At 42.2% G+C, this 22,125-nt stretch overlaps 1 protein-coding gene across 2 annotated transcripts in view; it reads right to left on the bottom strand.

The window, feature by feature from the left end:
• Window positions 1-1,166: 1,166 nt before the first annotated feature.
• The window catches only part of PRKCA (protein kinase C alpha), a gene marked incomplete at both ends in the record, with an annotated part of 142,935 nt that continues 121,976 nt past the window's right edge, over window positions 1,167-22,125 (bottom strand). For both annotated transcript variants that reach the window (XM_084273498.1, XM_084273497.1), the window contains 9 exons: window positions 1,167-1,331; window positions 5,175-5,315; window positions 7,748-7,855; window positions 9,273-9,353; window positions 15,342-15,480; window positions 15,972-16,034; window positions 17,641-17,732; window positions 18,862-19,035; window positions 19,856-19,999. In XM_084273498.1, coding sequence (XP_084129624.1) covers window positions 1,167-1,331; window positions 5,175-5,315; window positions 7,748-7,855; window positions 9,273-9,353; window positions 15,342-15,480; window positions 15,972-16,034; window positions 17,641-17,732; window positions 18,862-19,035; window positions 19,856-19,999 — 1,107 coding nt within the window. The remainder of the gene's footprint in view (window positions 1,332-5,174; window positions 5,316-7,747; window positions 7,856-9,272; window positions 9,354-15,341; window positions 15,481-15,971; window positions 16,035-17,640; window positions 17,733-18,861; window positions 19,036-19,855; window positions 20,000-22,125) is intronic.

The following is a 22,125-nucleotide window of genomic DNA, read 5'->3' on the forward strand; positions in this document are numbered from 1 at the left end:
ATAAAACGTTTTAGGTGCTGCTTCTTTCAGGCTTGATTATTCTACAGCCCCAAGTTTTCTGAATCAAAACTGATTAATTTAAGACTAAATCTCACTTGATTTTCATGAGAAATTCCAAAGAAATCAGGAAGTCACTCGGGGCTGCGTTTGTTGTTAATTTAGGATGCATAATGCTTTCTTTGATTTACTGCCCTATCCTGCAGACTATAAATAAACATGTGTAAGTGAGATTTAAGGGACTGCAGTTTTGTTTTACATTCCAGGTTAACAAGCTCCATAGTAAAATGTCGGTTTCAGAACCAGTTAACAGTAAACTCGAGGAGTGGCGTAAATTAAATTAACTGAACAAACAATGGCACCCTGGATCACAGAATAATCTCATGGAGATTAAAATTCACAAAAATATTATTAAAATTATTACTATTATTATTAAAGACAAAATTTCACCCTTGAGTTTATCACATGCTACTTAGCAAAGATCCTAGAGCAAAGATCTGGCCACCGCTGAAGTGCGTTTAGACTTGGTGTCACGTACAGGATCGGTTTATGAAGCCTCAGGGTCTAGTTTGATTTTATTCCTTACCCCACCCCCCCTCCTCAACTTATTTCTGTCCTATTTTTGAAACAAGTACTTTCAGCAATGCTTTTGCAATGCCTGTCCTCCCCGGTGCCGCCGCTGTTCCAGTCTCTGGTGATGCTGATCTCCCCGAAGTCACCAGGAAGAGCAGGGGAGGAGCAGTCCCTCGGGGCTGAGAGCTCCTATCTCCCAGCATCCACACCGGACTAGGGGTTCAAAGTTGGCTTGGTTTAGTTAGTTGGTTTGTTTTCTCTTTTGTTAGATTGTTTCTAACCCAGCAGAGGGGAAAAGGGAGCAAAAGGACAGTGGGAAGTTACAAAAATATATAACGTACCAAAAAACGGGTAAGTTTAGACAAGTCAGTGGTGACTTCTAGAAGGATAAGCGGGCACCATACACTAATTTATCTCCTGTTAAGACAACATCACTGTTGCAAAGCCAAAATCCTGACTAAAGTGGCCTTTCCCCCAGTCTTCCACTTTCTAACCCTACAATTTCCAGGCCCAAATGGAATCGACAAGGCAGAAGCCTAAAAATTGTAGGGTTAAGGGCCGTTCCCCACTGTGGGATCTGTTCCTTTCCTCCTGTTTCATGCTACATTTTGCAAAAGGGGATGTATGAACTGGGGGTTGACGTAAGAGAACCCTTCGAAATCGGTTTGGTCTATGTTAGCGATGACCAGCTGATCCGGGGGCGTTAACACCGGCTGTCCTCGTGTGAAGAACTTATCGAAGTTCTCGGCACCTTTGCCACACTGCAAGGGAAAAACAAAGAAAAACAGGAAAAAGGCTGAAAAAAAGCCCAGGGATACATTGGCAGTTCCAGCTTCTGGTGGATTTTTCAGGATACATGCAAGGCTTTCCCTCATTCCTTAGGAGAAGTTAAGGGAAAATTTTCTTTTCAGATTATTTTAACAAAAAAAAAATACCCCAACCCCAAACAAACCAGGTGGAGAAGTTCTAATAAGTGAATTCTGATGAAAACCAGAGTCAGCGTGAGGTGACAAGGTAAAGAGGCTTAACCATTCAGAATTACTGGGGTAAAAAAAGAAAAAAATCATATTTATGGGTGTGTACTGGCAAGAGATCTTTTATCTGTCAAGTCATTTTATTCTTCTTAAAACCTTCACGATGCAAAATTAAATTGTCGTGTGAGTCTCTGTTTCCTTTATGATCTGCAGAAGGCTTAATGCAATTCATTTATATGCTTTGATTCTTTGTTGTACTCTTGTAAATTCATAAAAGACAGCAGTGCTCCTGGGGACTGCAGGAGGGAGCTAGGACAGGGAATGAGTGTGTCCTGGGAACGTTCCCCATTACAAAATGCACTATCACAGGTTTTCTCCTTTTTTTTTCTTTGTCTGAGAGGAGAGATGTGTCTCTCAGTGACCAGGTGAGGAGGGGGGTTATATTTAGCTACAGGCTGAACACAGCTCACGCAGAACAGAAAACAAAAGAAATCAGGTTTGTGGAAGGGCAGCTCTGAGGAACGCAGGCATCACCTGAGAGGGTTAGAGGCAAGTTAAAAAGGATGAAGGTGGGAGAGGAACACAATGAGGTCGGGTGCAAGAAAATATAAGTGTATTTGAGGAAAACTAGGCACTGAATATTGTGCAGAGGGCTACAGGAACTTGGTAAATCTGCTTCTCTCCAAACTCTGCTGTAACAGATCTTCAGGTAAGTGTGGTTGTGCAATAAAGGCGCTGGATGTTCCTTCCCGCTGTCCCTGGCCCTCTGCTCTCTGTCCATCCCTGCAGGACTGCTGCTCTGACACAACTTTGTCAGTGAATATATCCACTTGTGGGGTTAGAAGATAACATCACACTTGTCTTCAGGCTTAGAGGATATAGCTTGGAGAGGGTGGGAGATGGTTCATACAATAGAGCAGTTGATCTTTTTGAACTAATACGACATGACTGAAGCCACGCGTTCATGGAACCAGCTGAGCAGGAGCTGCTTAAGGAAATCTGAAGGTGAGACTATCCTGAGAAGGGATACTGGTCACAGTGTCTGACTTTGCAAAGCCCCTGGCATTTCCTGGGACAAGCTGCCTGATCTGAGCTGCAAAGAACTTGTTGCTGCCTTGGGCACAAGCTGGTTTATGTTTCAGATGAAAACCTCATGCTCAGGTACCAGAGCACGGTGTGCACAGCAGGACCCTTGTTCAGTCCTGGAGGAACACAAGCAGAGGGACACTGCAATGGGTTACAGACTAATGGTAGTCTGCTTTTTCCACCCAGGGTTCTGCACTCACCAAATACCCTGGTGCCCACTGAAGCCAATGCATTTTGGTACAGAATCCCTGAGAACAAGAATGGACAGAGCAGAGCTCGGACATGGGGAAGCCTCTCCATCACTGGAATTAAAGTTGATGTATCCCCAAATTAACCGTCAGGTTTATTTAGAGGCAGCACAATCAACTCAGAGCAGCAACAGAAGGGCTGTTTATACAGGGCAGACTTTTTGCTAAAAAGATGTTCTGCAGATAGGCACCATTCTGCCACAAAATCACGTTCTATTTTCTTCCCCCCTCCCCAGAAGTGGAAGGTACTAAAAAAGCTGTATATGGAAACCAAAGCCTCTGACTCCATGAAGCCTCTCAGTGCTGCATATATTAGTAAGGGCTGAGAAATAACTTACTTGGAATTTCTGTATTTTTTGGGTGCTAATATGATCCTTTATTGATAAATTCGCATCTTCAATTTCATATCTGTCGTCACATTAGAGAGCAGCATTGCTATTGTGAGGGTCAATGCAGTACTGAAGATACAGGACGCTCCTGGAACTCCTCAATTTACAATCGTGAGTGAAATGTCCTTGTGCCAAATCATCAGTCCCTGCCTATAGCCTGTGAAATGTCAATCTGGAAGGGAACATGTTATTTAAACTGACCAACTGCTGACCCAAAATCTGTGGCTCCGTGCTGCATGAGAACCATGCCTGTGTGCAAAAGCAGCAGGATTATTCTTGCAGCATCACACTTCCTAGGGAAGGTGCACCTAGAAAGACCTTCTGGAAAAAAAACACCTCAAACAAAGCCTATAAATACCCCGTGTCTTCAAACAGACTAAGGGTTGTGTGCTCTTTTCTTCCTAGAGTCCATATAAATAGAATCAGCAGTCACGATAAACAAGCTATACGTGGGCTACATAAATATCAGACTTGGATTTGAAATGATTTTCCTCTGGGAAAGTTAGGCTCTGTGTGAATACACCTTGGTGTGTTTTACTAACAGCCTGTATAAACAACAGGCGCTAACCAGGGGGATGGAGCACAGCTGCTCTGCAGAGGAGCCAGGACCCATCATGAAATGGTCTGTGACGGGACCAGACTGCACCTTCCAGCTTGCAGGACCTTCATGCTGGCATCACTTTTAGCTTCAAGGAGAGTCTAAGCACTTAGTGTCTGAGCTAATAAAACTTACAGATGTGAAGGCAGGTTTGCTTTACGATCAGCTTTAAATTTGACTCAAGAAGCTTGTAATGAAAATCTCCCTCAAACATGTTTTAAAGAGGACAGCACCCTTGGGGATGGGCTGGGCAGGGCTGCCAGCACCACCCACTCTACTTATTTACACCCTTCCCTGGGTGCAAACCCCACACTGTATGAACAGAGCATGTCCCCCAGCAGAAACCACTCTTCTTGGCACACAAGTCCCCTCCTGGTGATGTGAAAAAGTCATCTGCACACAAAAAGGGAGGAATATATTCTGCCAGGGGGTAGCAGCCTCCCTCCATTCATTAGTGTGTGATACCATGTGGTAAATAAATGAGTGACCAGAGCAGTGACCCTATAGCTGCAGTGCTACAGCCAGCCACGTGGCTCTGTTGGAATAAAAAAGTGTTAAGAGAAGAATTCAATGGTAGGACACAACAATTTACAGCTGCTTCTGTTCTTGGGTGCAAATACTTTTCTCTGCCTGTCAATAAAGCTCAGTACACACTGAAGGAAATTCTGGGTCAACAAATAGAGCTTTTCAGGTTATATTACAGAGTTAGGATATAGAATCATAGACTGGTCTGGGTTGGAAGGGACCCCAAGGATCACAGAGTTCCAACCCCCTGCCACAGGCAGGGCCACCAACCTCCAGGCCTGGATATCTTCCACTTGTCTGTGTCTCTACAACATTCCTACAGAGACGTGTGCACAAACCGGGAATATTCTTGCCAGACCAGCAGCTGCCACTCTGGAATGGGGAATACACCCCCTGTGCTGTGCAGCCCACTGTGGAAGAATTTTACCCCAGTAATTCAGGTACCTTTAATCATCAACATTGGATGCTGTTCAGGAGCTGCACACAGGCTCTGGTGTCTGATGTGAATTACACCAGGCTTCCCAGTTTCAACCTTTCATGTGGTGCATGAGTCCAGTCGGGACTCAAACCACCCAGTGACTTTTTTCCAAGGAACAAAGCACACTGGGTTATGCTACAGGGTGCCAAGACAGGAGCAGATTTAGCCTGGTCTGCCATAATCAAATTGCCTTATTTTAGAAGTGTCCCACATTTGCAGCACCATCAAGTCAGCATTAACCTCACCCCACGGGAAGGCATCACTGCTGACACATTTATCCAGGGAAGCACTTGGCATCTCACTCACCACTTTAGGTTTGAAAGGTGGCTGAATCTCTCTGTTTTCCAGTTTTTCCCAGTCAATTCTCCTGAAGAAAGCATGTTCCCTGATGTCTCTTTCACCTTCAAGGCCACAGCCAAGGCGTTTTGCGGGATGTTTAGTCATTAGCTATTAGGAAGAAAACACCAAATGGTTAGATTTAATGCTGGAGTGAAAGTGGGACAGATGTTCCCCAGACTGTGACGCTCTCGCTTCTCTCCTGAAGATGCAAGTTGCTAATAAAATTGTTCTGGAAAGCTGAAACTCATTTTTTGATTAGTTTTCTTGTTTGATTACAGGAGACAGCATGTTTGCAGCGAAATCAAGGCTGCACTCAGGAGCTTTTCCCTCTTTGGCAGAGGTTGCCGCTGGAGGTGTGGGCAGGCAGTGCCCAGGGCATGCTGCTGTCCTGTCAGGTCACAACTCACTCCTCAATTTCACCTTCAGACTTTCAGATCAGTCATATAAATCTCCAGAACAGCTTCTGCCCTACCTCAACAATCCATTAAACTTAATAAATTCCAATATACTAAAGCTGTATGAAGTACAACCCCCACCCCTTTCATTTTTCTGGGCTTGTTGGAGACATCTCATTACAGAGCCTACAATGTGTTGGCACCCAGGTGACAATATCTAATCTGTGTTTCCTCCCCTGCATTCTTAATGACATCTCGGTCAATACTACACCCAGTTGCACAGATTAAGCAGATTTAGGGGAAAAAAACCCCACCCAAGCCCACCAGCACTGCATGCTTGGAAACAGCAATACACTTCCTAATTAACAAGCTCCTCAAAGCCTTTTCAATTGATATGTACATTAGGAATTGAGCAATGTAGCCTTCAACTCTCAGTTCCAGTATTGTGGGGACTTTTTAAAGCTCTTTTACAAATTATGTATGATTAATATACTGCTGAGTGATACTTCAACACATCTTTTTTCAAACCTCAGCTGTGCTGCTTTAGTCTCCCTCCAAATGTTGAGTTGATCTCATTCCAATTCTGAACCTAAAATAAAAGCGACTCTCAGCAGACTCTGGGAAGTCGGCTGTGCACCGGGCTAGGAACCACATCCTGCTTCAAGCTGAACAGCCACCTCTCTGGTTTCATTACCTTTCCTAAACGCCTTGCTTTAAGGGCAGGTGATACATGGAGCTGTGAACAGTGATTCTGCTCTGAAGTTACTGCATCTACCAAACCCAATCACCTCTGAACTGATGGGACAGATGCCAAGCAGACAATGCAAGTTCAGGAGCACAGGGGGCACGTCTGCCTTGCCCCATGGTGCACAGTCCCAGGATTCCTGAGCTGCTGATACCCATGAGGTTCAGAGCTTTCTCACACTGACTTCTCAGCTCAGGGGTAATGCCTGCTGAAATCTGGGGTTAATTTGTTAGTTTAATACAGATGATGAATGTGTTAGTGTCACAGGGGCTTGACCTTAAGCCTAGCACAGCAACGCAATTTTAGCTTTCTGATCTCCCTTTGCATAAGCATCTGGTAGAAGAGCAGCAAGCAGGAGAGCTGAAATCACAGTAATTAGATCAAGTTCAAACTGTGCTCTTTGAATATACGATTTTTCACGATGAGGCATCAATCTGCACGTACTTTACAAAAATACATCAAGGTTTGGTTTTGCTGGCCAGCATATCTACACTGGGATAGGCTCCAAAATCAGAGCAGTCTGTCCTGCTACCCTGTTGTTTCAAACAGCTTTTTTTTTTCCTTGATGATTTTTCCTTAAGGGATTAATACCCAGCTCATGTACAATAAATGGTTGCGAAAGAAAGGAGAAAAGTAAATACCAAATTAACTGATATTAAGTGCAGTCATATTTTATCAGTGTAAGAAAGACATCAAGTAATGCTTTTCAGACAGTGTTTTGGAAAAGCTGCAGACTGGCAGGACTCTAGGGAATCACACCGAGTCAAAGGAAAGTCAAACGAATTCTTTTCCTCCTGAGCTAATCCTCTGGAGTCAAATCTGTTCCTGAAGAAAAAACCTAAATTGACTTAGAACCTATAATGAATTTTAGGCCACCCAGGTTACCACTGGATCAGGACTCCCCCCAGTTTCCTTGTGTTTACGCTCAAAATTTTCACAGCAGCTCATCTTTACTGACATTTAAAAATTACACTTATTAACTCATTTGCTCTGCTGCTCTCATTAGGCACAGTGGGCTGAGGACTTGCTGGGGTACCTGGTACCCATCCAAACTGAGAAACCTCCTCACCCTGGGAAATTGGAGCTGTGCTGCAGAGGGCTGAGAGGTAACGTGGGTGGAGATGTTTCACACCATCGTCCTGTTCATAAATTCTGCTCTGCATTTGGCAGCTACTGATTCTGACATTTGTTCTTACCATAAACCAAGCAGGCATAGCAGGAAGAGCTGAATGCTTCTCAGTGACACCAAGTGATGAGAACTTCATGACAATACAGCTTAGCACAGACTGACAGAAGTTCTACTGAAAAAATACTCCAGTGCCGTGTCGAAGCCAGACAAATGTAGTTATTCACAAGGATTGCCAAAAAGGAACTTAATGATAGGGAAGCATCTATCTCACCCCCTTGCAGATGGAGACAGCTTCTTTGGACAGTGATTTTGGATAGGAAACATTATGCTCCATTATGGACTGGAAAAGTTCATCTTCATCTTCTCCATCAAATGGCGGCTGTTGAAAATAAATCACAGAGAGTTACTTACTGGCTTGGGGGCTTTCTGAAAACTACCCCCCTTGTTATGAAATGGTGTGAGGATGCTATGGCCACACTGATACTACGGTCACCCAGCCCAACAACCTGTCTCCAGTCAGAGATGCCCAAAGCAAATTGTGTACAGCAGCGGTCCTCGCCCAGAAATACACACCAAGCTGCATCTTCTGACCCAGAAGTTGTGTGTTTAGCAGTCTCAGGTAGAAATCAAGGAGAAAAGTTCATTTCTGCACCCAGCATAGCAGCCAGGTTAATGACATGCGTGCAGGATTATCTTCATGATCATCTTTAATCAGCTTTTAAAGCTACTGTGCACCAGAATACTTCAAAGTATTCTGGAATACTTCAAAGGGTGCAGTCTGAAGACTGCAACTTTCAATGACCTTCTCTTAAGGTATATCCATTTCTCACTCAATTCCAGTTAAAATCCACTTGGTTTTAGAAGACAGGGCAGTAGAGCCTGCCTCTGTGAAGGGGAGGCTGTAGCACAAGCATTTTATTTTGAAACAGAGGGGATGAGGAGAGTGCCTAGGGGTGAGTCCCCAAGAGCCGGGCATTAGGCAGGGCTCACCTTGGGAAATCTCATTTTCTCAACAGTGTTCAGGTGCCCAGTGTTTGCAATGCAGGCTGCAAATCTTAACAACTTAACAGCCTCACTTTAAAAACTTTTCCAATGTTGACTGGAGTTTAGTGGAGCAACTGTTTGAAGGCTTTTGTTCAAAATGTAGGTTTTAAGCTTAGGAAACACACGCCTTTCACTGGCGCTCGCTGAAAGCCAACTGCACAAATCCGTGTCAGCCCAGGACTGATAGAACTCCTCAAAGTTGGTAGTTGTCTGCTGTGTACTGCAGCACAGCGTTGCTTTTCTACTTGAGCGAGTCAGAGAGCAGCATCTCATTAACTGTGCAGCGCGAGGGGTCTGTAACCCCGTGTATTTCAAGTGGTGAGACCCAGGCTTTGCCCCCAGGACATACAACACAAACACTGTATTCTTGTGCCTTAACTGCAATGCAGAGCATATACATGCTCTTATTATGTCTCCCCATGGTTTCAAACTACTAAATGGTACTTCTTCCATCTGACATGCATTTTTCTACTCAAGTGTCTCCCATTCAGTTTTGAAGCTGGCTATTTATAACGTTATTACAGCACAAAGAAGCTGTGTTCAAAGGCAGTGCTTGATTGTGTGGGTGCAATATAAAGAGCTTAAAGCCTAAATGCATTCTCAGTGGAGTCAGTCAAGAGTACAAGGAGATAATATTGGTATAAAAGGCCACAAGTTCATCACCCAAGGGTTTAACTCTTTAGAAGGCCTTGAAACAGAGCAGTGTTGGGAGAGGGAGAAGGAGGTCACAGCAAACAGAGGCTAACTCTTACCTGGCCAGCTAACATCTCATAGAGCAGCACTCCGTACGCCCACCAGTCCACAGACTTCCCGTACGGCTGGTAAGCAATAATCTGTATAACCACAAACAGTGACAGTCTTGTGACATATCAGATAAATAGTGACATACTGAGATGAATGTATTTCCTTGAAAAAGCCCAGAGAGCCAATCCTGCAATCCTCACCCCAGCTAATCACTGGTTGCAGTGGGAGCTGGATTGCTTTGCAAACGTTCATCTAAACCCACCCACATCTTTTGGTATTCTGCTGTCCTCAGAAATGTGGCTCTCAGGAGCCCTTGGGATGGGCATTTGGAGGCACAGGAGGGAGCACAGCAGCACAGCATAGAACACAAGGCAAAAGAACCTGATTCACCCATTTATGTCAAAGCTTGAAATCACGAGACTCACTTGATTTACAGATTATCAATAATTCAGCCTTTCATTTCTTTTCAATATTTATATTTCTGTCCTGCTATAAAAGGAGTAAAAATTTAAGAAAGAGGAAGACACTGAAAAGCTGGGTTACGTTCTCCCATGTTGCATGATTAAGTTACTCAGAGGAGGAAGCTAGATACCAGCTACACCGAGAAGAAAGGGGTTTCTGCTGTTCAGCCTAATGGAAATGTCAAGTATTTTGCATCCTCTGGGCTCACATCTGACTCATGCAGAAGCACAAACTGAGTCCTGACACAACGGAAGGCCGTGAGTGCCAGCAGCACACAGGTCCCCTCCTGCGTCATCTTCTTTAATCGAGGCCTCTTCAGAGATCAGTGTTAATTTATTTAAGAGATGCATTTGGGCACGCTACAGAGGAGTTTTGAGGTGCAGATGTTCTCCCAGATCTCCTTCTCAATAACTGTGAAGGGATATTTTGAAACTTGAAGGGGTGCAGGACGTGCTGGCCACTGCCTGTCCATACTGGGGAAGGCAGGATGAGATCCTCCAACCCCAGTGTTCCACCAGACCAAGCTGAGAACCGAGGCAGTCATGTAGCTTCTGAAACAAAATACTATGATGAGTACACATCACAAGCCCTAGATTTTTCAGTTGTCTGGAAGACAAGTTGAACTGGTAAGTTTTGTAGTTTCTCAGGAAAACAGTGAGTCACCAGTTCAGTGAAGCAGGACCGCCTGGCTACGAAGTGGAATTATAGTCTCTATGTGAATATATGTTTTTCGCTGGGATAACAGCAGCACATTAATTAAAAATTACTGCAATGGTTCTAAAGGAAACTATTTCTAAATCGATCGTGCTTTGAAATCTATTACACAACCAGAGGCAGTAACAAGATTCTCAGCTGGAGGAAGGCACAAAGACAATCTTTATTAGTTGTCTTTTAGCAGCAATAAGGGCTTTAAAATATATATTTGGGACATTCATTTCATTTTATAGCTGGTGACATACTTGGTTACTGTCCTTTTAATTTCTATCACCAGGAAGTTCCCAATGAGTCACTGGAATCAATGTTGCTTCTTTAAAGTCCAAAGACATTCAAAACTGTATCCAGCAAAAATACTAGCCTTCTCACACAGAAAATGGTAAAACATTTCATCCACAGCCCTTCTCTGAGAATCTCTCCTCATGGAAAAGAGTATTGGATCAGAAAAAAGCAAGGGTATTTTTCAGAAAGCCATTAATTTGTAAGGGCAGAACGTTTTGTGCAGTAAGTGTGCTCCGTCCCTCTAAGTGGCTTTGGTAGGAACAGTTTATTTCAATTAGCAAATGAGAAAAGATGGATCCATGGCACTGAGAAAGCCAAGGCTGCTACGCTGCCATGGTTCTCACCCTGGCAGTCAGGTCTGTCCTGACAGAGGCCAGTGTCCTCCTGCTGTGAAAGAGTTTGATGGGATTACTGAGGAGAAGACATCTTTTACATATGGCAAGGCAACATCATGAAGTGAAAGACGCAGCAAAGCACAGACTCAGTGATGCTGTTTGTTTATCCAACAAGAGGTGAGTCAAGACTGGGTTGCTCTCTAAATAGCGTTCTCATCAGCAAATGTAATGGTGTTAAATCTGAGCTTCTGAAAAAATATCACAGAATCATCAAGAGACACAATTAGCATGAGAAAAGCTCCTAACACTGAACCTAACATATGGTCAGAGTCACTAATGTTTTGTCCTCTGTCACTGGCTGAAGTATTTATTTGATGCCTCATGCTGACAAGAGCAGAAGCACCTGAGGAACAGACCAGAGCTGCCTCTGAGCTGCACACACCTGGACCAGCTGCAAAATGGAAGGGTGGGATTTGATAAATAAACATGGATATCAATCCCATTGGCACTGGAAAGGTCCCACTGCAAATGCAATGAAAACACTGTGTTTTCATTGAGCCTATAGTGACGTAGGGAAAGGCGGCGCTGTCAGTGCAGGTCTGCTGCTCTACAGTGGAAGCTTTTTCCCTTCGAATCCCAATTGAATGGACTCCATTTGAATCACCAGCTTAGTCCTGGTTAGATGATGATGGAGTGAAGTGCAGAAGAGCAATCTGCCCTGTTCATTCACCAACCCGCTGTTCTCGTAACAACAGGAGCTATTCTGAGCGTTCACTGGAACATGTAAGTGAGGGGAAAGAACTCTCACTTCAAGGGAGGAATTACATGTGGGAGGATACAGATGAGTTTTCAATATACAGTCAAACACACATTGGTACCAAACCAGTGAGTTCTGAACGTTGCATTTCCTGCAGCTGCTTCCTCCTCCCCCAGAATCACCAGGTATTGCCTACCACAGGCTGTGCCCAACGCCATCGCTGCTGGCCTCACGGCGGCTGCCAAAAGAATCCTCTCTGCTCATACAAATTTTGATGTCTTTTTGAATAAGAAGAGGTGTATTGACATGACCTGTCTCAGCGGTGTGCAGAGCAGACCCACAGAGCAGTGAGGGAGCTCGTGTGCCCAGAAACGAAGCCCTGTACCCTCCTTCAGCTATGATCTCTGCTTTCCACTGGCCAGGGAGGAGTGGAAGGTTGACAGGCCCCTTCCTTTCCCATCATTAATTTAAATGACAGCCTTTATAATCTCCTTTCACATTTCCAATATCCCATTTTCCCTACCTATTTCCACATTTTAAGAGCTCTGCCTTTTCAGGAGCTGTGGATTTGAGAGCTCAGGAAGACCTTCCCCATCAAGCCAGACTGGCAGAGGAATGGTGATTGCTTTTTTCTCTTTCACTTTTCCCCCCTCTCCCCCTTTTTCCTCTGAGGCAGGCACACAGTTAAGAGCAGGACACAGAGATTAATACCAGCAATTTGTCGGAATGTTTAGATCATTGCAGCTTGCAGCTGGTAGCCAGTTGGTATGAAAAAATTATATCCCAGAGGCAAGAGAAAGTCTTTTGCAAACATATCTTACGTCTACTGGAAAAGTTAAAACCCAGTTATTAAAAGAAATAAATATTACTAGCATGAGACATAGTCAAATGCACACTTTCCAAACTTTTGTAATACCTCTTAGCATCCCATAATCCCAGCAAATGCAAGGTTGGAATGGAATGTTTTGAGACTATTAGATGGAGGAAAAGGGGAATGGAGTTTTTAATTAAATTCTGCTGAAATTCAAAGTTAGTGCTCTAGCTGCTGCAGGGATGCTGTGGGGACGGTGGGGTTCAGTGCTGCACTGCAGGCAGTGGGCTGTGCTGGCAGAACCCCTTCCCACTAACCTGCCTGACATCCATTTCCCTCCGTCTCTCTTGACTGGCCAAGGAAATACAAATATTAATTGATCTCACTGCTATTTTACCACTCTAACCATTAATATTTAAGTTCAGCACATGGATAAAAATTCTTGACTGGATAACCTCTTTCTGCCTGACAGAAGCAGAAATGAACCCTGGGATGCAACCAGTTTAACTCTGCACATCCCTCACACTGCAGAGGTTGAAGAAATGAGTAGGAACTCTGTGCACAGTGCACATGTAGGTAACAAACACCAACTTCCCATTCAGCAGAGCGGGACAGTGTTATTTCACAGTACACCAAAGGGCATAAGTCCACTTTGCTGAGTGCATCGCTGTGTTCACCACCTTTTCTACCCAGAGATGGTTTGTGTGGAGCCAGCTGAGCTGCCCCATGCGGTCCTCCCAGCCGTGTTCTCTCTGAACTATGCCTGTAGTCACGTAGAGGCAGCACGGGCTCCTTCAGACCCATGACAACCACATTACTTCCCAAACACTGATGGAAAGAGCTGATCCTTTACGTCTGAGCGTGACACGCTCACAGAGCTACCCTACGCTAGATACCTTCAACTCTTTATTTAGATTTAGCTCATTTATCTCCACCCAGCAGGGAATGGTGCTGTGCAAATGAACCCTCATTATAATCTATTATAAATTTATAAATTTTAGCCCATGGAAACGTGCTGAAATGCATCAACAAGCAAAGTGTGAACCTTCCTTTGAAGTTTGCCACAGACCCAGTTAGCAATTTGTCAGTCACAATAATGGCTTCAGAAATCAAAGAAAACCAGCCGACTAAAACATAATCAAATCTGTTTGTAAGAAAACAGAAAGCCTAAGACTGATTTCCTCCCAGTTGCTGAATGTTTTGGTAAAATGTTTATTTCTTCATATGAAATTTCCAAATATAAGATAAATCCGTCCAACGCTGACCCATATATTGAGCACTTTGGCACTGACAACACGTTCTTTGGTATTAACTGGCACAGGACTATTGCCACAGAAAGGACACTTTAAAATTTGTAATATTGGCTTCATTTATGTTTTGACAGGAGAAAATGAAATACTGCTCTGGCTGCTCTGGTATCCTGCCGCAAGCAGCAGCGATTTGTGAAAAAACAAGCTTTTATCATACACAATATTTCACTCTGGAAAGCACGAATTAGCAACTGGAAAAAAACCCAACAAACCCCAAACTATTTTTCATTCCAATTTCAGAGAGATGACAAAATTCACCTTAGACACTAATTTATTTGTCCATGTACAAATACACCACATTCCAACAAACATTCAATTCCAGCCAGCAATGTTCCAGCCAGAGCTGCCTCTTGCCCAGCACTCGGTGAAACACGGAGGATCTTGGATGAGGATCCAGCCTCTTCCACTGAATTTGCAGCCAAACAAATCAGGACTCTTGAAAGCTCAGTATGCACAAACACCAGATTTTAATATTAATATATTTGAATCGTTTCCAAATCACCACATGTGCTTGTTTTTAACGTTTTATACCTAAACTAGTGAAATACAAATCGTATCCAGAGTAAAAACCTTGCCTCTAAGCTCATATTAGTTACAGTACTTTAAAGCATAGCTGTGTTTATTATGATCAAATCGTCATTCTTAGACCCACTGCAGTTAAGCTTGAATGTGATTTTCAGTGGCTTGAGTGTTAGCACAGCTATCACCAAATCACAGATCACTTGAGGCAAATTAAGGTTTTTTTATGTCAACTCCACTCAAACTTGATCTTACACCTTTGTTCAGGCTTTTAACAACCAGAGCTTTCCTGAGCTCAAGAGCAGTGACCCAGAACACCTAGAAAAGTCTGCAGTAGCTTTGCAGGGAAGTCAGTGAAAAGCTTCCAGACCTCACTGAGTCCTTTCCCAAAAATCAACAAGCGGTTTGTGATTTCCTGAAAGTGCCAAACAAGCCCTGAGATACAGCATTTTGGCAGCTGTGTGAACTTACGGAGAAATCTGTTAAAGAAGCTGTATTTGTTCCTAACAACTCACTTGATGACCTCATCGATGACCTCAGCAACACCCAGGAAGTCTCTGTGACTTCACAAACTGAAGCACAAAGTTTAGCAAAACATTTCCAGGCTACAGATTTAAAACACAGGGTGGTGATCCTGCTTTTTTGGTCTTGCAAGCACAAACAAAATCTGAAGCACCCATCCCATAAAAAGCTTTCAATCAACTAGTTATTTTTTTTAAAACAGTTAAGTCTTATCAATAAATATGCTTTAATTCACCAAATTATCCAGTATTCCTGCAGCAGTATAAATGGTGCCATCCACAGAGCATCAGAGTTACAGCCACTTCAACTTGGGTGTTTAGAATGCACACAGGGACTAAGAGGTTCTTGCAATGGCCAATATTTACCTCCGGTGCAATGTAGTCTGGAGTGCCACAGAAGGTCCTGGTTGTTACTCCATCCAACATATGTTCTTTGCACATTCCAAAATCAGCTATTTTAATGTGTCCTTCTGAATCCAGCATCACATTATCTAATTTCAGATCTCTGTGAAGAATCACAGGAATTGAATGTTAATCTTTAGATTCAACTAGGGCAAACTCATTTGAGTCTAGGTGAGGAATATGTGTGGCTATTTGGGGGCAGAGGGGACAGGGGTGCATGTGAACAGCAATCTACAGCCCACAGGGCACTGGGCACCCCACTGCAGATATGTAAGAATGACCATAAGCCCTGAAACTGGACAACTAATGGAAAGGCAGAGGGAGATGACTGTGAGCACACTCACACCAAGACTTCTCAATGTGCAAAACCATGAAACATCACATGGGAATGTGGAAGAGAAGGTTTCACATTTTCAAGTTGAGCTGGGCAAAGGTAAAGTGACTGTGGTTTACTGTGCACCACTGCAGCCAACAGAGCACTGCAGTGTCTGCTTTGTATAAAATGCTTTAAAAACACACTAAAATGTTACAGAAACCTATCCTTTTGGGATTTTAAAGACAGTTCAACGATTACTTATGTCAGATTATACTCACCTGTAAATAATCCCTCTGTTATGGAGGAAGAATAACCCAATTGAGATCTCAGCTGCATAGAACCTGTGTGAAAAAAACCAAACACATTTGTTATTGCCCCATGATTTCCTTATGACAAAATATTTCAGCAATGTATCTGGTAAAGACTGAAAGTATAATAACATGTGGAGTATATCATATATAGAGACTGCTGACGAGAAAAAAGATACCACACTTCAATTTGACTTTAACAAATTATTTTGACTATTTCATGATAAAATAATGCAGAATTTAAAAAAAAAATAATTGAAAATGTCTCCCTGGGCCACAAACAAAATGGTGCAGCTGGAGCAGAGCATTTCACTGCACTGATCTGACTCTGACTCTGCCTGCAAAGGTCGTTATCTCTAATCACATATCAATCCTGAATTCAGGATGCAGCTCAATTCACAGTGCAAGTCACACAGCATGAAATAATCTGCAGAAATAGTATTCCTTTATACAGGCTCTTAATGGATTAATTGCATAAAGATAATTCAAATGATTACCATATAAAATATAATTGCTGAATGTAGTTAAAGGATAGATAATATTGATGGATGTTTGAATCCAGTCACAGTGGAACTGAGCACATTACGTGCAAGAGGATGATTTGAAGATGAGATTAATTATTAGGCTAGCATCAGGGAATGTAAAGCTTAGCACTAAAAGACTTGATCAGAGGTGCCTGTGAACACATGTGCCTGGAGATGCTCCACAGATGTAAGGTGTCATAAAGCACCATAGCTCTCAGCAGGTGTTGGCAAGTTGCATTAGCTGGAGTCATCGATGATCTGACACCATCTAGATTTTATTCAGCACAGTGTTGAAATGTACTTCTGTATCTCAAATACTTGTCTCCAGAAGGCCTCTCATTTAAATCAGCCCTGATTACTTAAATCAAAACAAGAAATTATTTTAGCTGAATTCTTAAATCTGTTGGTCACGCTTGATTTTAAAGTTTCATTGGTAAATGATTTATGAAACATTAATAAATGATGATGAGATGTTATAAGCATGACTCAAAGGGAACTATTCACATTTGAATATGCTACAGATTGTTATCAGTTGCTGTCTGATACACCAGATATACAATTACCCTGTACATAAACAACTTCTAATAATTTATTAACTCATCCCAAATAAAGCTTATATAAAAAAGTGGGGTCACCAAAATTCTTATAAGCTATACACTGAATTTATCTTGTATAAATGATAATTTATATTGCAATGCTGAGTCTATTTGTGTTACTTTCCCCTCTAACATGAATTCAGACTGAAATGTTCTACTCACTTTTTTCATATTAACTTTTAGAAACCATCACCAGAACACCAAGTAATGTCTTTAATTTCCTGATGCCCTGGTTAAACTCTCGTTACTTTTACAATAGGCACTGGATGCCCTTGTTTGTGCTGTATTTTGGAATAGAAAGGTGCAGCTACCTTTGGTCTCTGTGTGCAAACACATTTTCAAAAGAAACTTTTGGGCCCTGGACAGCTTAAAAAACACACTCCAAAGAGGCCAGTCCAGACTTTGTACCGAGCCTGGGAAGGTGCTACTAGAGAGTGTGATAAAGAAACCTCATCCTTGTACAGAGTAACGTTAAGCATGACGATGCCATGATTTCAATAGGCAAATGGGAACACTCACACTGCTTGTGGCTCCTTAAACTTTCCTACTTGCTGGATGTGATACATGAGATCACCACCATTCACATACTCCATAACAAAATACAGACGGTCCTAGGGTAAAGTATGAAAGATGCACGTAAATAAATTAGGCAAGATATTAGATATGCATTGATCAGCAAAAAAGTCACTAATATGTTATTATAAAGCTTTTAAGGTTATTAGGACTGGTTGTACATTCTGGCAAAATGGATAGATCAGGAAATGTAAGTGGAATGTTTTGTAAAACCTGCAAGAGCAAATGACTGATGAGATCCATCTAGATTTGCCAATTTTAGTGATGCATTTTTATACATTACATGTCTGTAATGGTTCCCATCATTATTCACATAGAGATCTGTCTGAAAAATATCTCTAAAAATAAATGTAAAAAAATAAAATTGAAGATGGATTAATAGTCTTGCTTTGAGGCTATGTCTCATCCTTCTTAATAAAACTGGGAGGTATTTAAGAATATTTTTACATTTTTTTTTTAAAGAAGAAAAGTAGTCGTAGAGTCTACATAAGTACCTGGGCCTGTTACAAGTGACACTAAATTAATTTCTTGTTGACACATATTTCAGCATTTCCTCCATCCTCCTTAGCCAGAAAGCATTAGACATTTGTACTAAAGATCTTACACTTAAAATGTAGTTGCTCAAAAGAAACATAAGATTAAACAAAGTGATTTTTCATTTACTAATGACACCAAACTTCTTTGGTTCCAAATGAAGTTACTGAAAGATAAAGAATTAGAGGGAGACAGGAGTTTATTTCTCACTAGGACCTCTTCTATCTCACTGATAAAACCAAAATGAAATCCATCAAACTGATTCACAGCTAATCACTTCCCAATATAATAACAGCCATGAAGACCTTTCACATACTCCTCTCAGATCCTTAGAAGTATTTAGGAACCTCTGGGGATCCATGTTTGTGTCTGACATAGCAAAGCACACATGATTGAATTCATCAGTTGTCACACAGGTCTGCTTGAATTCCTGTATGGAGGAATCTTTCAGCCTAGGTTTTATGTTTAAAATACAAGGGGTAAGTACATGGGGCATCTCTTTCTTCCCAATTTCCTATGTGCAGAAGCTATGATAAGTAGTTTGGATAATAATAAGTGTTAAGGAGCTGATAAAATCCACCATCAGATAGCATGGAAAACATCAGGATGGCAGGAAAGACAGAGCTCACGTACAACTGTTTGGAAACAGGAGTGGAGCTGTGTCAGGAACGGTGGCTTATCTTGCAATGCCAGGACTCGTTTTTCAACCATTGTACATTCAACATCATCATCCTGAATCACCACATCTTTTTTCAGGATTTTGATTGCGTAGAGCTCCTCTGTCCCCTTCCTGTCTGCCAGCATCACCTGCACACAGAGAAACAACACGGTGAAATTCTTCCTACCTACCAAAGAGGGAACGTGACTCATACGCCCCAAGATCTGTATAGATGGCAATCCAACCTCTCCTTTTATTGGTATAGACTAACTTGATCAAAACTCCCAAAATATCATCATTACTCACCCGCTGCAATGAGCTGTACCAGTCAGTTCAGACAAAGCCTGTGCCAAACTCCTCTGGTTAATCACAGGCACATGGCCAGCAGGCTGATAAAATGTTAAGTCCCAAGGGACTCCTTCAGAAAAGGGCATTTTATCATATAAGGGGTTGTTCAGACAGGAAAACAGCAGCCCTTTCTTTCAGCTAATAAATAAATATATACACACAAACACCATTCCTGGTGTTGTCCCAGTATTCAGCCTTACCAATGTTGGTGACTCCCAGAACTGGGAGACTGACCTAGGTTGTAAAGCTGGAAAAGTAGACATCATTTTCTTGAAGCTGCCAAGAAGCATGCATGGCTTCTTCAAGTAAAGATCTAACAGGTAGTACCTGTCTCATGTCCTGCCCAAAAGTCTAAGGGGTTTTTATAAGTTCTGTTTTTTTCCAAGAAAACTGCCCAATCATGACTGAAGCCTGCCAGGCCTTAGTGAATCATGCTACTCCACATTAAGACATCTCCCCTTAAAAATGTCCATCATCCTTTTGACTCTGTATTTGGATTCTTAGAGAATTATTTGTTCATTCTTCAAGTTAAAAAAAAAGAAAAAGAAGAAAAAAAAGGAAAAAAAGAAAAAAAGAAAAAATGATGTGAATGTGAGCAAAATAGTTATCAAGAGTTTCTACCTTCCCGAAGCTCCCTTTTCCAAGAACCATGAGAAAGTTGAAATCTGTCAGCTTCACCCTGTCCAGATTGTTGGATGGCACACTTGAATTCTTGTCTTCTGTTGGAGTAATGACTTTGTTACCAGCTGGCCCAAGTTTGGCTTTCTGAAGAATATACACACACATACACACACAAAAACAGGGAAGTAAGAAGAGCAGCCCGTTTTCTTGGCAGAACGGATCACAGGGTGAAGGTTAGAACTGGAGATACACCATATTTGAGGTGGCATTCCCAGGAGAAAGGCTGCATAACAAAATTTGCACAGACACAGCTTCAAAGACTCATTCCAACAATATTTCTGACATTATCAAGTGAATTAAAGTAGAAAACTGTGCTCATTTATAACCAGATAAAAGCAGATATACTTATCTGGTTAGAAGAGCAAAACCAAAGCAAAAACCAAAGCCAAAGGAAAAAATAATTTATTTTCATGCCAAAAGCAGGCTTATCTAGTAGTTTTGGTTTTAAATACAAAATAATGGCTTTCAAAGATATCATGCCATATTCTACTTAGGGTATTTTAGAATAGAAACAGCTTCTTCAATACATTCTCTTTTAAAATGCAATTCTTAAAGTCACTGCACAACAAGAGTTAGGAAATCTTTGACATGCATTAAGAAAAATAACCTACATTAAAAAAACCAAACCACATAACACATGGGAATTAATGCAGATGAACATGGCCACTTTCAAACTAGCAATACAATCAACTCTGATTTTCAATCAAGTGTTGATCTGGAAAAGGGAGGAAGGGAAATACTACATACAAAGGTTCTGCCTTGGCAAGACAGTCTGGCTTGCAGAAGGTTGCAACAGTCTCAGTATTTCTTATGAGACACCATGAAATTGCTCAAGTAAGTTGCATTTCAAATCTCAAAGTTAATAGAAGAGAGAAAAGTAAGACTCACCAAAAGATAACACAGGTTACAACATAACATCCCTCTTTTTCTCAAAATAATCCCATACACCAGCAGAAGCAAAGCCGAGCAGGTTTAATAACACTTCAGGATGTAAGTGCTTCCCCCATCTATCCATATCCAGTGTGTTGGTTTTGCAAATAGCCTCTAATATGGTTAATTTACTTTGTGCCTTTGACATCTGCTTGACATTTAAGGATAACTACTTTCCTCACAGCACTGTGAAAGGACAGTATTTGCATATTATCACTGTTTTAGAGGTAAAGAAAATTACAGGAATTAAAGTTTACTCAAAGCCACACCATAAATCACCTTAAAAGCCTGACCTGCCCTACACCTTCGGCAGCCTCGCTGGCAGTGGAAGATGGAGACTCTCCTCTCCCCAGACGAGTTTAAAATCCTAAGTTGAAAAGGATGACTGGATTCAAAGACTCCAGCGCTCTACTACTGCAGGCAGCAATGTCAAGTGATCCTCTGATAAAACAGCCACACGTCACTTAAAATGCACGTTCCGAGTGGTGACTGCTCCTGCAACTTAAATGCGGGAAGCCTCACACCCTGTCACAGGGATATGGACTGTGGTGGTTCTGATCTTTAATTTTAAAATTGTGATACAGTTGTCCCTGGTTCTGCAAAGGATCCCACCGCAGATCTGACTGCTGGGACAAATCCAGTGTCGGTAAAGGAGAGGTCACGTCTTGCCTCGGTGGGACTCAGCTCCTTTCAAGGCCGCAATGTAAGACTGAGCCATAAGCAAAACAGGGAAAAAAGAGAAAAATCCTAATAATCTTTATTTGTACAAGGTGAAGAAATGATTTAAAGGAGCAGCTTCGCCAGCCTCTGATCTTGTGAAAGAAGCAGCAATTTAAATATCCATGTCTACAACAAGTAAGGGAGATCCAAACCAGGCCCTGAACGGAAAACTCAAGCTTTATTTCTTGCATTTTGAACCCGATGGGTAGGTTGTTGGCAGCCTGTGTGAAAAGATGTATCATTCCAAATCACAGATCAGATTTTGCTCCAAGGCAGTTGGTTTCTTGGGGTACATACCTGCTGTCGGGGCAGGGAATGCTTTCTGCAGCGCTGCAGGCCCAGGCTCGGAGGGTCAACAGCTCTTTTTAAAAAACCACCAAATCAAACCAGTGTGGCAGATTGATCAGCAGGCAGTTGTGTCCTCTGCTGGATCCCTGAGCTGAAAGCATTGCACTCGCCCAGAGCAAACACTGGCGAGAAGAGATTGTTGGGATCTGAAGGTAGCATCTTAAAATAACATCAGAGAACCAACACAAGGCCTCTCTGCACCCCTTACAGGA

Source organism: Gallinula chloropus (assembly GCF_964237585.1).
Source record: "Gallinula chloropus genome assembly, chromosome: 20".
Taxonomy (NCBI): Eukaryota; Metazoa; Chordata; class Aves; order Gruiformes; family Rallidae; genus Gallinula; species Gallinula chloropus.